A 15044-nucleotide genomic window follows, 5' to 3' on the forward strand; every position below is an offset into this window, starting at 1 on the left:
TCTTTGGAGATCAATTCAGACTTACTAACTTTAATTGGATTGGACTTCCTCCCCAAAGACATTCTAAGCTCCACCTAGAGGATTTTTGGATTTACAGCAGTGACTTTGTTTTACTTTCTCTTTCCCGGCCTCCTGTTTGAGTGTTACCATCTGGGCTCTTACTTTCTCATGGGAACAATTCAGTTTGACCTTGGCTTTTAGATAACTTTGGAATGAGTGGAACAAGAAAAAGGGGAAGAACCAGACAAACAACGTTAACTTTACCGACAGTCTCACAGCGTAGATCATCTGTGCCTGCTTTGCCTACTACTTTGCCTCCTGAGGCAGAAGCGGCCTCCCTGCTACAATCAGGGGAGGGAGAAACTGAGGAATTACAACTGGAAGATATGGCCTCAGGAGCAAGTGGCACTATTTTGGAGAAAATTTTTGAAAAATTGGAGGCTCTGGACAGAAAGGCTGACCAGCAATCAGCTAAAATTGACTTAAACACAGAAAGTTTAAATAGACTAACTGGACAAGTTGCACAGAATGTTCAATCTATTGGAGAATTGAAGGAGGCTGTAGGTGAAAATCGGAAACTGGCGGAAGACACTAGCCAAAGATTGGGACAGCTTGAAAAAGAAGTAAGACCACTCAGCAAACAAGTAGGAGAACACCAGATCTACTTTTCCATGACAGAACTTCGGAACAGGGAGGCCAATTTAAGGATACGCTCAATTCCAGAAGTGGAAGAAGGTAACTTAACTGAGTTCCTTACCAAGGAATTTTCCAAGTTTTGGAACTTAGAAGAAAAAGACTTTAAAATATTATCTGCTTTTAGGCTTGGAAGACTTATAAAGAAGGAGAAGCCCAGAGACTGTTTGATAATATTGAGATCAAAGGAGGAAAGGGACAAGATTCTAGGCCTGCACTACGGAAAGTCACTGGATATTTTGGACAAAAGAATTGAAATTTATAAGGATATTCCTAAACAGCTGTTGGATCTTCGAGCAGACTACTCGGAATTAGTAAAACTGCTAAGGAGCAACTCAATCATCTTCAGGTGGGAGTTTCCCCAAGGTTTGTCGTTTACTTTCAGAGGGAGGAAGATTAAAATTAGAACGCCGGAGGATAGAGACAAGTTTTTGGTGGCACACGGAGAAGATCTTCATAAGGGACTTGGATTACCCCCAGGGCCTGAACCTCCGGGGGTTCCTGCACCCTCGGACCCCCAAAAATCTGACAATAAGGTACCCCCACAGCAAGAATAACCAGATATATTCAGGATGTCTCTGCAACTTTTGAGCTGGAACATAAATGGCTGTAACATTCCAGGAAAAAGGAGAAAAATCTTTCACATTTTAAAAAAGGAACATTTGGACATTATTTGCTTACAGGAAACACATGTGACCAGGCTCCACAGAAAAGTGTTAATAAATAAAAGACTTGGTCAGGAATTTATATCTTCGGATACAGTTAAAAAGAGAGGTGTGGTAATTTATGCAAAAGAGAGCCTTTCACCTAAATTTCTGTTTAAAGATGAGCATGGAAGAATTTTGGCGATAGAAATACAACATCAAGGGGAAAAAATACTGATATTTATGCTCCAAATGAAGGAAAATCGGAATTCTATAAGAAGTTGCATGAGACCATGCTGGACTATCTGGACTACAACAACATCATTATGATGGGAGATATGAATGGAGTTGTATCAACCAATATGGATAAGTCACAGAGCCAAAAAATTTCTAAAGATGGGAGACTACCAAAGACCTTCTTTGAAATGTCAGACAATATGGACTGGATTGACATTTGGAGAGTGAGAAACCCCTTGGGAAGGGAAGGAACATTTTTCTCTGAAGCCCAACTGACTTGGACAAGAATCGACCAGATATGGATAACTAGAGGTCTGGCACCTAAGATCAGAAAGGTGGAAATCTGCCCAAAGACATGCTCCGACCATAACGCACTGAGAATGGACATGACATTGATTCCAACCGGTTCCTTCAGATGGAAGATGAATGATGGCCTGTTTAGAGATCAGGAGATCACTAAGAAGGCCCAAAAAGCCCTAAAGGATTATTTTGAGATCAATATGAACACCACAGTGGAAAAAAGAACTATCTGGGACGCAAGTAAGGCCGTGATGAGGGGGTTCCTGATACAACAGAACACAGTAAAGAAAAGGAAACAAAACGAAAGGAAAGATAAAATTTTGGAAAAAATCAAGGAGTTGGAGAAGAAGTTAAGACTTAATCCGAAGTCCCAGCCGATTCTGAGAGAAATCAAACTTTACCAAGCACAGTATTGTAAACTGATAAATCAGGAAATAGAATGGAAAATCAAACTAATGAAACAAAAAACTTTTGAGTCGGCTAATAAATGTGGAAAACTGCTAGCTTGGCAGTTGAAGAGGAGACAAAAGTTAAACACAGTGACAAACTTAGAGATTGAAGGAAGATGTATCCAGAACCCCGGAGAGATTAGAAAGTGTTTCCAGAGATATTTCAAAAAATTATACACTCAAGGGCCACAAGATGAAGCAGCGATTAAACAATTTCTAAAGACAAATGGACTGGCAAAGTTGTCAGAAGAAAATAGATCAATTCTGAATGGCAAAATAACACGACAAGAGATTGAGCAGGCCATCCAAAATATGAAACAGGGCAAATCACCAGGACCAGATGGGCTGACCTCCAAGTATTATAAGACATTGAAAGACTATTTGATACAACCACTGATGGAGGTCAGCAATGAAATTTTAGAGGGGAAGAAGGCGCCAGAATCGTGGAAAGAAGCTTTCATCACATTGATACCAAAATCGGAAACTGAAAAGACACAGCTTAAGAACTACCGTCCCATCTCCCTTTTAAATGTGGATTACAAAATATTCGCAGACGTTTTGGCAAGTAGATTCAAGAGGGTTTTAAACAAAGTAATCCATAAAGACCAGGCAGGCTTTCTCCCAGGTAGACATATGTCTGCCAATACAAGGAACATTATAGATATATTGGAGCTTTTACAAACAGACATAAATACTAAAGCTGTTTTAATTTTTATAGACGCGGAGAAGGCCTTTGATAACATATCCTGGAAGTTTATGAAAGGGAATCTAAAAGAAATGGGAGTGGGCCGGGGGTTTGAGAATGGGATTGATGCAATATATTCAGAACAAAAGGCTAAACTGATAGTTAACAATGTGGTTACAGAAGAGTTTAAAATTGAAAAAGGAACACGACAAGGCTGTCCGATTTCCCCGTTACTATTTATCTCGGTCCTGGAGGTGCTCTTGAACACGATTAGAGGGGACAGGTTGGTGGAAGGGATACAGGTCGGAGCGAAACAATACAAACTTAAAGCGTTTGCAGATGACTTAGTTCTGACATTACAGGAGCCAGAATCTAGTACGAAAAGAGTACTACAACTAATCCAGGATTTTGGTCGGGTGGCGGGATTTAAACTAAATAAGCAAAAAACCAAGGTGTTGGGAAAAAACTTGACAGATATTGAGTCGGAACGGTTTCAGAGAGAGACAGAGTTAACTGTGGTTAAGAAAGTTAAATACCTAGGGGTAAACATAACAGCAAAGAATTTGAGTCTGTTTAAAGATAATTATGAAAAATGTTGGTCTGAAATTAAGAGAGACTTGGATAGCTGGTCAAAACTGAAACTTTCATTGTTAGGTCGAATAGCTGCTATTAAGATGAATGTATTGCCAAAAATGTTATTTTTGTTTCAGACATTGCAGATTGTAGATAAAACGGAGTGCTTCCGGAAGTGGCAGAAAGATATCTCCAAATTTGTCTGGCAGGGCAAAAAGCCCAGAATTAAGTTTAAGATATTAACGGACGCAAAAGAAAGAGGGGGCTTTGCCCTGCCAGACTTAAAGTTGTACTATGAAGCCGCAGCTTTCTGCTGGCTAAAAGACTGGCTACTTCTGGAGGACACGGATGTGCTGGATTTGGAAGGTTTTAACAATGCATTTGGATGGCATGCATATTTATGGTATGACAAGGTTAAGATCAACAAGGTCTTTAAGAACCATATTGTCAGAAAAGCAATATTTAATGTCTGGACAAGATACAAAGACTTATTAGAAAACAAAACACCGAGGTGGCTGTCACCTTTGGAGGCCAAGGCCCGAAAAAGACCCAATATGGAGGCCAATTGGCCAAAATATTGGGAAATACTAGAAAGGGATGGAGACAATTGGAAACTGCAGAGTTTAGAGAAAATGAAAGATAAAGTGCGAGACTGGTTACACTATGCTCAGATTAAGGAAGTGTTTAAGATTGATAAAAAGTTAGGATTCCAGGTGGAGAAATCGAAACTGGAGACAGAACTGCTAGAACCTAAGACCAAGGTACTTTCAAAAATGTATAACTTGCTGCTGAAATGGAACACACAAGACGAATTGGTTAAATCGGCTATGATAAAGTGGGCCCAGGATATTGGGCACAACATTATGTTTGAGGACTGGGAAAGGTTATGGACTACCGGGCTGAACTTCACAGCATGTAATGCTCTGAAGGAAAATGTAATGAAAATGATATATAGATGGTACATGACCCCAGTGAAATTGGCTAAAATATACCATTCGTCTGATAACAAATGTTGGAAATGTAAGGAAAATGAAGGAACATTCTTTCACCTCTGGTGGACCTGCCCTAAAGTGAAGGCCTTTTGGGAAATGATATATAATGAGTTAAAAAAGGTATTTAAGTATACCTTCACCAAGAAACCAGAGGCCTTCCTTCTGGGCATGGTCGGCCAGAACGTGTTAAAGAAGGATAGAACATTTTTTATGTACGCTACAACGGCGGCAAGGATACTTATTGCTAAGAGCTGGAAAACCCAAGATCTACCAACACTGGAAGAATGGCAGATGCAGCTGATGGACTATATGCAACTGGCTGAGATGACTGGCAGAATCCGCGACCTGGGAGAGGAGAGGGTTGAAGAAGACTGGAAGAAATTTAAGATTTATTTACAAAAGTATTGTAATTTGGTTGAATCCTAACAAGGAAGCCAGAGCAGAAATAACTGTCTACCATTAAATTATAATTTTTTATTTGAGTTTAACCTAAACATTGCACTTAAGAGTATAAACAAGATGATAATTTGCTTGGAAAAATTCGTTTTTAATGATGAGAGTGGAAGCGGGAGACGTGAGGGAGTCCGCAATAGGATGAAAAGATGTTATGAAACCTATTTTGTTTGTTAAATATGTATCTGTAAAAAATCTTAATAAAAATTTTTATAAAAAAAAAAAAAATAAATAAAGCAACACAAAAAGGTCATCAAGTGCCCTCATGTAAGATCTCCTTGCTTCTGGGATGATGTTGTGAGCATGCAGATCTAAATCCTGCAATGTGCCATTTTCAGGGTGTCCAGTGTCTATACTAAATGCTCATGAATGCTTGAAGGTTGTGTATCCTCAAAGATCCTTGCAGATTTGCACATGCCCAGAAGTTTAGTTTACTTACCTTTTGGTAAGATGGCAGTTTAAAGCAGCTGAGCATTACAATCTAGATAAGTTCATAATATGAAGCTAGGTAGATATGAGCTTTGATGACTGCTAAGTGATATGTAGCAACAATATATTGTTTCCCCCCCAAATATGCAGTTGATTATCGTTTGACATATACTGCAACTTTGCATTGCAGATATCTGGTGGCCTGGAGTGTGGTCAAGTAAAGAAGCCATCTAGAGCTGTTTTCTTGGAGTGGTCTGAGTTTCCGAAAGGGAGGAATCCAGATTTTTATGTTGTAACATATCACCTCACTGATGACTTGGCTCAAAAAGTAGGCTGTATGCTTAGCATCACATGCTTTCAGCAGTTACACTAATTTGATTTGATCGCAAGATTTGGTTGAACATGTTTGTTTAAAAAATAATGTTGGAAAGGGTGTTTTGGTTGTCTAAAGAAAGTTTAAGAGAAAACGGTTAACCTTTGAAAATAAAATTTATGTAATCCTATGACACAGGTGGCGCTGTGGGTTAAAGCCTCAGCGCCTAGGACTTGCTGATCGAAAGGTCGGCGGTTCGAATCCCTGCTGCGGGGTGCGCTCTCGCTGCTCGGTCCCAGCGCCTGCCAACCTAGCAGTTCGAAAGCACCTCCGGGTGCAAGTAGATAAATAGGGACCGCTTTCTAGCGGGAAGGTAAACGGCGTTTCCGTGTGCAGCTCTGGCTCACCAGAGCAGCGATGTCACACTGGCCATGTGACCCGGAAGTGTCTTCGGACAGCGCTGGCCTCTGGCCTCTTAAGTGAGATGGGCGCACAACCCCAGAGTCTGTCAAGACTGGCCCGTACGGGCAGGGGTACCTTTACCTTTTACCTTTTATGGGCTGGAAAAAAGGAAGTCTAAACAGGGAAGATGTTATAAGTACCCTTCCAATCCACATGGTATTAGGCAATCTGACCTTTATTTCTCCTGAATGGTTATAGACCATTCCAATAGAAATGCCATTATAACCTGGGTGCTTGTGATAAACAACAAAACCATAAAAGAAATTGAAACTAAAATAAAAACAAAAACCAGTCAGCAAAACAGAAAGACTGTACAGTGGTACCTTGGGTTACAGATGCTTCAGGTTACAGATGCTTCAGGTTATAGACTCCGCTAACCCAGAAATAGTAGCTCAGGTTAAGAACTTTGCTTCGGGATGAGAACAGAAATCGTGCACCAGCAGCGTGGCGGCAGCAGGAGGCCCCATTAGCTAAAGTGGTACCTCAGGTTAAGAACAGTTTCAGGTTAAGAACAGACCTCCAGAACGAATTAAGTTATTAATCCGAGGTACCCTTAACCCCAGGTACCACTGTAATAATATAGATTAGAGGCAAGAGGGAGGAAACATTGTTGCAGAAAGATTACAGGGTGGGAGGCATAGATGCATGGAAAGGCATGCCAGAATTTGAGAGCCGCAATAGAAAACGACCTTTTTCTCATGGAAGATGGAACTTGAGGGAGGGGAGGATGAGATGCTCTTTAATTAATACTGTATTTAGAATAACTGCCTCAGATACAGTGCAATATTAATTCTTTTTTAAAAAAACAGCACTCTTTTAAATTGCAGAATGTGAAAAGTGCTTCCACAACACAACTAAAAGCACAAAATGTTACAATTCTGCTTGAGGAAGGGAAGAAATATGATGTGATGGTGCAGTCACTGAAGAATGGGAAAATTCTACATGCAAAATCATTCAAGACACGTAAGTATAGGCAGCCCCCTGTTTATGCAGGGGTTACATTCTGAGACACCACACACTTTGGTGAAATCGCATATAATTGAAACACATTGAAAAAGCCTGCAAACAGCCTTCTCCGCCCTTTTAGTGATGTTTTAGTGACATCTTTATGCTGTTTCTGGGTCACTTCCGGGTTTGGTCTGATGCTTGTATACACGGTCGCTCACATATTGGATGTGCCAAACCGGGGGGGGGGGGGGCTGTACAACAATGTAGGACTTACTTTTAACATAATAACAAAGATGGAAAAGGTATATGATTACATTTAATATTTTATAATAGCCAAGTTGATATTGAGCAGAAACAGTCTCTCACACGCCCCAAATCTGTTACTTTGGAAATTTTATTTTTTTTAATTGTGTGAATATTTCCCCCCTATTAATCTGATGAAATTTTCTAATTTGGTTTGCAGGTGGAATTTCAGACATTGTCAAAACACACGTGACAAGTACTAGTGCATTGTTTAGCTGGAATATTCTAGCTAATGATTTTTCTGTTGAAATTTCTTGTAATAACATTTCTCGGATGTTTAAGCATAATGAGGTCTTCTATGAATGGACAGATCTGAGACCTGCAACGTTGTACACTTTTAGTTTTAAATTTAAACAGCTTCACTTGGATTTTGTTAATGTGTCTCAGATGCTGGATGTTCACATTGAAACAGGTGTGTACTTCAAATTTTGTATTTTGCTATTCCTGGTCTAAAAGCATCTAATATACTGAATTTAGAAATGACCAGTGCCTGGATGGGAGAGTGTCTGGTAGCTCCATGTAGACCATTTGTAATTTCTACAAAGGAGTAGAATACAGGTATAATCAGGGCTTTTTCCCAGCCGGAACTTGTTGGAACTCAGTTATGGCACCTTTCAGGTGGGTGCCATTGCCATTCTAAGAGAATGAGGGAGGTGTTCACTGTGAGTTCTGGCACCTCTTTTTCTAGAAAAATAGCACTGGATTTAACCAATTAAAATATGAGTGAAACCAGGCTGATGTCACTGCATGCTTATGAACTTATGAATCACTGAAGTTAGAAGATGGCAGTGCCCCATAGGTTCATCTAGTGGCAATCCACACTTCCATCACCTGGTTCTGGTCCTTGACATCTGCCCCACCCTCCCACCACAGCCTACCCCACGTTGTTCCAGAGAGGCCTTAGTTGTCTGAAAGTGGAAAGAGGTAATGGGAAACTTTTCCCCATGAACTTCCTTAAGTTAACCTAACATTTTACTAATACAATACAATATAAATATGCCCATTAAAAGACATAGTGCTGTTCATGGTGTCAATCTACAGTGATGTGAATACAAGCATTGTTATTCCAGTACAACTCAAGTAGATTTATAAGAGCATCCTTTTGTATAAAACTATGATGATTTAATTTGTTTTAGAAAAAATAGTGGGTGTGGTATGCTTAATTTAAATGTCATCGTATAGAAAAATAGATTTATTTAGTCATGTGTGCATGTGTGTTGAGAAATGATTTTGGAATACTGGAATTATATGTCCATTTTAGGTTTGTGTTCAGATGGTTGGACAGCTTTCAAGCATGGCTGCTATAAAGTAAGTAAAGAAAGCAAGCCTTGGAGTGTGGCACGACAGAGCTGTGAATTATTTTCAAGTGGGGCACATCTTGTTGATATAAAGAATAAAGAAGAACATGCATTTCTTACTTCTTATCTGCGGTCATTCAGTCACGTAATCATGTTATGGACAGGTCTCAATGACATCAAGGTCAGTATGCTATATCTGAGGTTAGTATGTTAGATCCAGCCCTGCTCAGTCATTTGTACTTTTTACATGCATTCCTAGTTGGAGCCCTTGCAGCTGGTAGAACTTAAAAAGGTAAAGGGACCCCTGACCATTAAGTCAAGTCGCTGATGACTCTGGGGTCACGGCGCCCATCTCACTTTACTGGCTGAGGGAGCTGGCATTTGTCCACAGACAGCTTCCATGTCCTGTGGCCAGCATGACTAAGTCACTTTTGGCGAACCAGAGCAGCACACGGAAATGCCATTTACCTTCCCGCCAGAGCGGTGCCTATCTATCTACTTGCATTTTGAGGTGCTTTCGAACTGCTAGGTTGGAAACAATGGGAACTCACCCTGTCAAGGGGACTCAAACCACCGACCTTCTGATCGGCAAGCCCAAGAGGCTCGCTGGTTTAGACCACAGCGCCACCTTGACTCAAATTGCCCTGACATAGCATCTGTGGTTTTTGAGGGGAGAATTGTACAATCAAGCACTGCTTCCAAGGATGGAATGGCAGCTTTATTTTAATTAATTAAGTTACAGTGCACTTTTAATTCACTTGAATCTCTCAAGTGGAGGACAAGAATAAAAAATAGCCGAATTCAACAACTGATCTCATATAGTAGGAGGAAAAAACCCAACAATTCCCATTATACTAGAAGGTCAAATGCCTGCCTAAAAAGAAACATGTTTTGACAGCCTGCCTAATGAACTTGCTCAAAAGGAACAAGGCATGGCACTTGTTTGAAGTATATCAGGTGTATTGTGGAATGCAGTTATCTAAAACAAGGAGGAATTTATTACAGTAATTTTGATTCTTGCAGGAAGAAGGACATCTCTCATGGACAGATGACTCCCCATATTTTGGACAATCTGAGTTCTCTTCTCTGCCAATGATCCCAGAAAATGAAACTGATTGTTATGCACTTCAGCGAAATTCTAGTGGTCCAAATTACTTTTTCATGCCTTTCTTCTGCTATATTCCATTGCCCTATATTTGCAAATATGAATGTAATTATTTTATTACTGCTATCAATTTAAAACATTTTATTAAAAGATACTTTTAATGAAGAATAATTTAAATTTTATGATCAAAAATGGCATTTGGATTTAAAGTTTTAAAAATTGTTCTTTTCAGTGTCCTCTGTTCCTGAAAACTTCACATTTAAGGTGCAGGATTTTGGCACAGATGAAGCAGCACTTTTTTGGAGCAGTTTGATTGGCTGGTTTACTTCAGACTTTCAGCTCAGTATTAAATACTACTTTGAACTTTCAGAACAACATTCTGAAACTTTTACTCTAAATTCAACGCAAACAAAAATTTTGAAATTGTGCCCTGGTCGTTTGTATAATTTTTTATTATCAGCAAGAAGCCCTGAAGGGGCACATATTAGCTTATACCCAGTGAGGATGCTAGAGACAAGTAAGTTGCATTACAATAAAATATGATATTAATGTAACACATTTTTAATATATGTCATCCATGGAAAAATAATATATTGTGTTTTATCATGATCTTTAAATCTCTGCATAAATAATTAGAATCAAATGTTGGTTGGAACAAATCCACTTAAATCAATGGGACTTAAGAGTTAGCTATGAGTAGGGATGGAAAGACCTGCCAGAATTTTTGTGTGACTCCCCCCCCCAACCCCCCCAATTTTTCTATTCAGCTTTAACAAATGTACACATTTTTGCAAGTAATTTCTCCTATTCACAGAGAAGGAAATGTATGTGCTTTCCTCCAACACTGAGCACCACTAAATTGGTGAAAACTGGGCCAAAAATGTATGTGTGAGAAAATGTCATAAGTTAAACAATAATAGAGGGAGATAGAGATTTGAAGACTTTAAATCTAAAAAAGATTTAATAAACAACAACAACGTAGTTGAGTCCAGCCCATAGACTGTAAATATTTTATTTATTGCACCTTCTGTTATTTGTCTAAAAGTATTTGTACCAACAGCTACTTTTATATCACAATTCTGTTTTCCCATCTTTTGATCATTAGGGCCATTACATTTACTCAATGTAAAGGCAACACGGGTGACATCATCAGAAATAGTTTTGCAATGGGATTATCCAATGAGCCCATGTAATGCATCCTTTCATCACTACCTAATTAGCATCTTAGAGAGTGGAACAACAAAGTGGGAAGCCATCGCATTTGGAAAAAGTAACACTTCTGCTGTAATTGGAAATCTCAAGCCATACCATCAGTATCAGCTACAGATTCAAAGTGTAGCTGAAAAGGGAACTCTAAGCTGCTACGATCCTATGTTAATAGTAACAGGTACATAATTTCTGTTTTATAAACAATGTACATAATTACTTTTAACTGGTAGTAATTTAGGATATATGTCCTAGGACTCCTAAACGAAAGGAAGACATATGGAAGATGATAGCATCTACAGATAAGTTCAGCATGCAGTTAATTATTTATTTCACAAAATTTATACACCACTTGCTTGTAAGAAAAACAACCTCAAACCCTCATTCTTAAGCAATCTTATTCACTCCCCCCATTCCCTGCAGTCCCTTATGGTGCCAGATGTTTGCTCTGGGTTGTGAAGGAGATGGAACTGTAGGGGAAGGGGAAATTAGTAAGAACGTTTCCTCCTTTTCTGCTAAAATTTAAAATGTTTATCCAAGTTGTTAGAGAACATGTGTTACAATTTATGCAATTCTCCCATTTTAGTAACAATGAAGGAATGTCAATATTCTAAAATAATTATTTTTTGTGAAGCTATGACTGAAACAATGAAACAGTGACTGCATGCATCCTTCTCAACTGAGAACTGAGTTTTAGAAGGAGAGCTAATCAACTAGGAATAATTTTGTCTATCTGATATGCACTGTAGGTATCATTTTCTTTGTTTAGGTGTCAGCCCACCTACGAATGTATTCATCTATCCAGAAGATATAGGAGAGGACCATGTAATTATCTACTGGAAACTGCCACAAGAGGGCCAGGAATCCTATATCCAAGCAAGACCATCTGCAGTTGAGGATAAAAACATGGTGTTCTTAGTAAACAATACGGAGAGTTTTAAAATTGAACTCCTAATACCTGGAATGACTTATGAAATAGGAGTGGCTACAGTAACAAATGGAAACAAGAGTGATCTAATTACCATTCAATGCACTCTTAGTAAGATGTTTTAAGACTTTTTTTGAGGGAGGGGAAAGAAACATTGTTATTAGGATACCCCCTTTAAATTGTTGTATATCAGTTGTGCCATTGCAGACACATGTCTACTCAAAAGTAAGTCCTGTTGAGTTAAATGGGGCTCATTTATAGTGGGTATAAGAATGCAGTCTAAAAGAAGTATATTTATTAGTAGTAGTTGCTGTAATCCAGTATGGATGTTTATCAGTTGGATCAGGATTAAAGCCTGTGAAGAAAAGTCTTATGGTGAGAGCTAACATTATGCTAGCCGGACTTCTCCTCCCTCCCTTCTCCCTGCAGTCCCAGTACCCCAACCTTCCAAAGCAGATAGATTATGGGAGTGGAAGAGAGGAAGGGAAAGTCTTATTTGTGTGAATGGAAATCCATTGCACAAGTAGGTTGCCATAATATGAAGTAGACGATAGAAGCAGAATTTATTTCAAAGCACGCTAACACAATATTTTGGAATTGTTGCCTTGTGGAAATGAGACATTACTTTCATTGTCAACCATCAACTGGCTTGATTGGGAATGAGAGCACAGTGGTTCCCCGTCCCCCCTTCAAAATAATGGCACATGGCCTGAGAGCAAGAGAATGTGTATGGTAATGTTTTTCAACAGTCATTTTAGAAAGAATACCTATAATTCACTTCAAATACATGTAAGGTTGTGCAGAAAAGATAGTATTCTAAAACAGTAGGCAACACACGAAATATGAACACTACATAGTTTGTCAAAGTGGCATGACCATTTCCATTGTTCCATAAATTTTATTTCTTTAGTAGTTGATACCCATATTTTGATGAGATGGCGTAGATGTGAGAAAGTTCAGCTGGAACATTAAATCAGGCCTTAGGCCAGTCAATCAGGAGTTGATTACTCTTCTGAACAGCTTGGATTGTCAAAGCATTAAACCCTCTTGATGCTTCCATTGAAATGAACTCTATTTGTGTTGACCACCTAGCACTGCTATAAAATCCATTGTTTGCCAACAATATTGTATCTGACAATCCTTACTTTATAGTCCCCTGCATTAAATACATGTGGTCTACATGTACTGTTCTAATTTACAGCTGTTTATAAAACATGTTTGATCTGATCCCTCCTTCTGTTGTCACTCTAGAACCCAAACCAGTACAGATTGTCATCCCCTATGAAGTTCAAAGTCATTCTGTGGTTTTATTTGTTCAAATGCCTGCTGTTGGAGTCTTTGATGGCTTACACGTCATGAGTAAAAGAGGCCCTAATGCAACTACAACTTTGTCAACTGATGGGAAAGTAACTATAGAGAATTTAATCCCAGGCACGGAATATGATTTTTTTGTTTCCACTACAAGTGGATCTATGTTAAGTTCAGTATACCACCTGCCAGCTATAAGAACATGTAAGTTATTTAAGGTTATGTGATTACATCCTCTTCCTTCAATATGAAATCTTGCTGTAATTTGTCTAGTCCATATATTGTTTTCATAACTATATGTGGAAGTATTTGTCAGGGCCATTTCTGATTAACTTATGTTTATAGTTGTGGACTCATGTTGGCATTGCTGATTTATTAGCATCTTAATGTTTTTATTGATGACATAATATATTGTCTATAAAATTATAGGTTGTATCCAACACTGCAGTTCTGTTCATGCAGCAGACATCATGGTGAACAATGGGATTTCCATGACTTCTCTGCCCTACAGCCCTGTATCTCAAAGGCATATATTGGGTTTACACCAGGAAAGAAAAGGAAGGGGGAGCCCCATTGCATGCATGGAAATCTACTTGACTTATTATATCATAATTTTTTAACTTCTCTGTAACTTAGTAGTTCAAAATATTCAGCCTAAGGCTGTGCATGTTTTCTTGGATGTAAATTGCAGTGGAATTCACTCCCTAACAAGTATGCATAGGATTGCAGTCTTGGATGATATAAACAGTATCAGTGTTTGTGATGCAGCATTTGAGACCACAGATTCTAATGCACATTAGGATTTCTCTGTGTACAGTAATATTGAGGGCTCAGATGGTTCTACCAATAACTGCAATCAATGTTTATAGGGGAATGGTTAGATGCTGAGTCAAAGTATATGAACTTTTTTTTTGTATGTTCATGTAGTCCTGCTACAGTACAGAGAATAGGGGGAAAGAGTAACCTGTCGATTTCATGACTGTTCATCAATCTCCTTTTTAGCTGCATATTTCCCCACCTTCTTGTATGCATATTTTTGGCACTGAAATAAATGGAAGTGGGTTACACTTTAAGCAAATAGTAAAAGTGTAGCCGGAAACATGACATTTTTAACATAGTATCTTTCTGGTATTTAGATGTGCAATATTACAATCTATTACTGCATTTTCCAACAAGAAGGGAAAACCTCTTCGAGGAAATGGAGAGGTTTATCACCATCTGATTCTATGTTTTGGCATTTCGTATGCCTTCACTGCAGCTCATCTCTTCCTAAAATAGTAGGAGTTTGGAGCTGCAGCAGGACTTTGTGTAACAAGAATTAACTTTGCAAAGAGAATGGGAAGGGCACAGATTCAGAAGGAATGGGCTGTAGAGGTAGGGAAATGTAGACAAGAGTCTTCAGGATTTGTTATATGGAATTCCACAAATTATGGAGGACTGAATTATCCAGTGGGGGAACCCCCCCCCCCGAAGATGAGAATGGATGGAAATATTTCATCTGAGCAATTAGCCTAGGGCCTACAGAAAGACACAGATAGGAAAGCAAATAGGGTTGTATCCAGTGGAGTCATCCTATTAGTGTAAGGAATTCTGTCTGCACAATGTTTTTCTTCCTCCTCTCCCTGTGTGCCCCTTCCAATTCTGCTCTAGAAAAGATTGGGGGGAACATGGTTTGCACAGGGCGAGAAGAAGTCTCATTGCACAAACTGCTGACTAAT

The 15044-nt window shown here is 38.9% G+C and overlaps 1 protein-coding gene across 1 annotated transcript in view; it reads left to right on the top strand.

Annotated features, from left to right (window-relative positions):
- Positions 1-15044, top strand: part of PTPRQ (protein tyrosine phosphatase receptor type Q) — a 137554-nt gene that overhangs the window by 8399 nt on the left and 114111 nt on the right. Inside the window, exons 3-11 of the mRNA XM_081928752.1 lie at positions 5646-5783; positions 7058-7193; positions 7642-7893; positions 8743-8960; positions 9803-9989; positions 10117-10401; positions 10990-11271; positions 11860-12129; positions 13270-13530. Of these exons, the coding sequence (XP_081784878.1) occupies positions 5646-5783; positions 7058-7193; positions 7642-7893; positions 8743-8960; positions 9803-9989; positions 10117-10401; positions 10990-11271; positions 11860-12129; positions 13270-13530 (2029 nt within the window). The remainder of the gene's footprint in view (positions 1-5645; positions 5784-7057; positions 7194-7641; positions 7894-8742; positions 8961-9802; positions 9990-10116; positions 10402-10989; positions 11272-11859; positions 12130-13269; positions 13531-15044) is intronic.

This window comes from Podarcis melisellensis (assembly GCF_964234715.1).
Source record: "Podarcis melisellensis genome assembly, chromosome: 10".
NCBI classification, from domain to species: Eukaryota; Metazoa; Chordata; class Lepidosauria; order Squamata; family Lacertidae; genus Podarcis; species Podarcis melisellensis.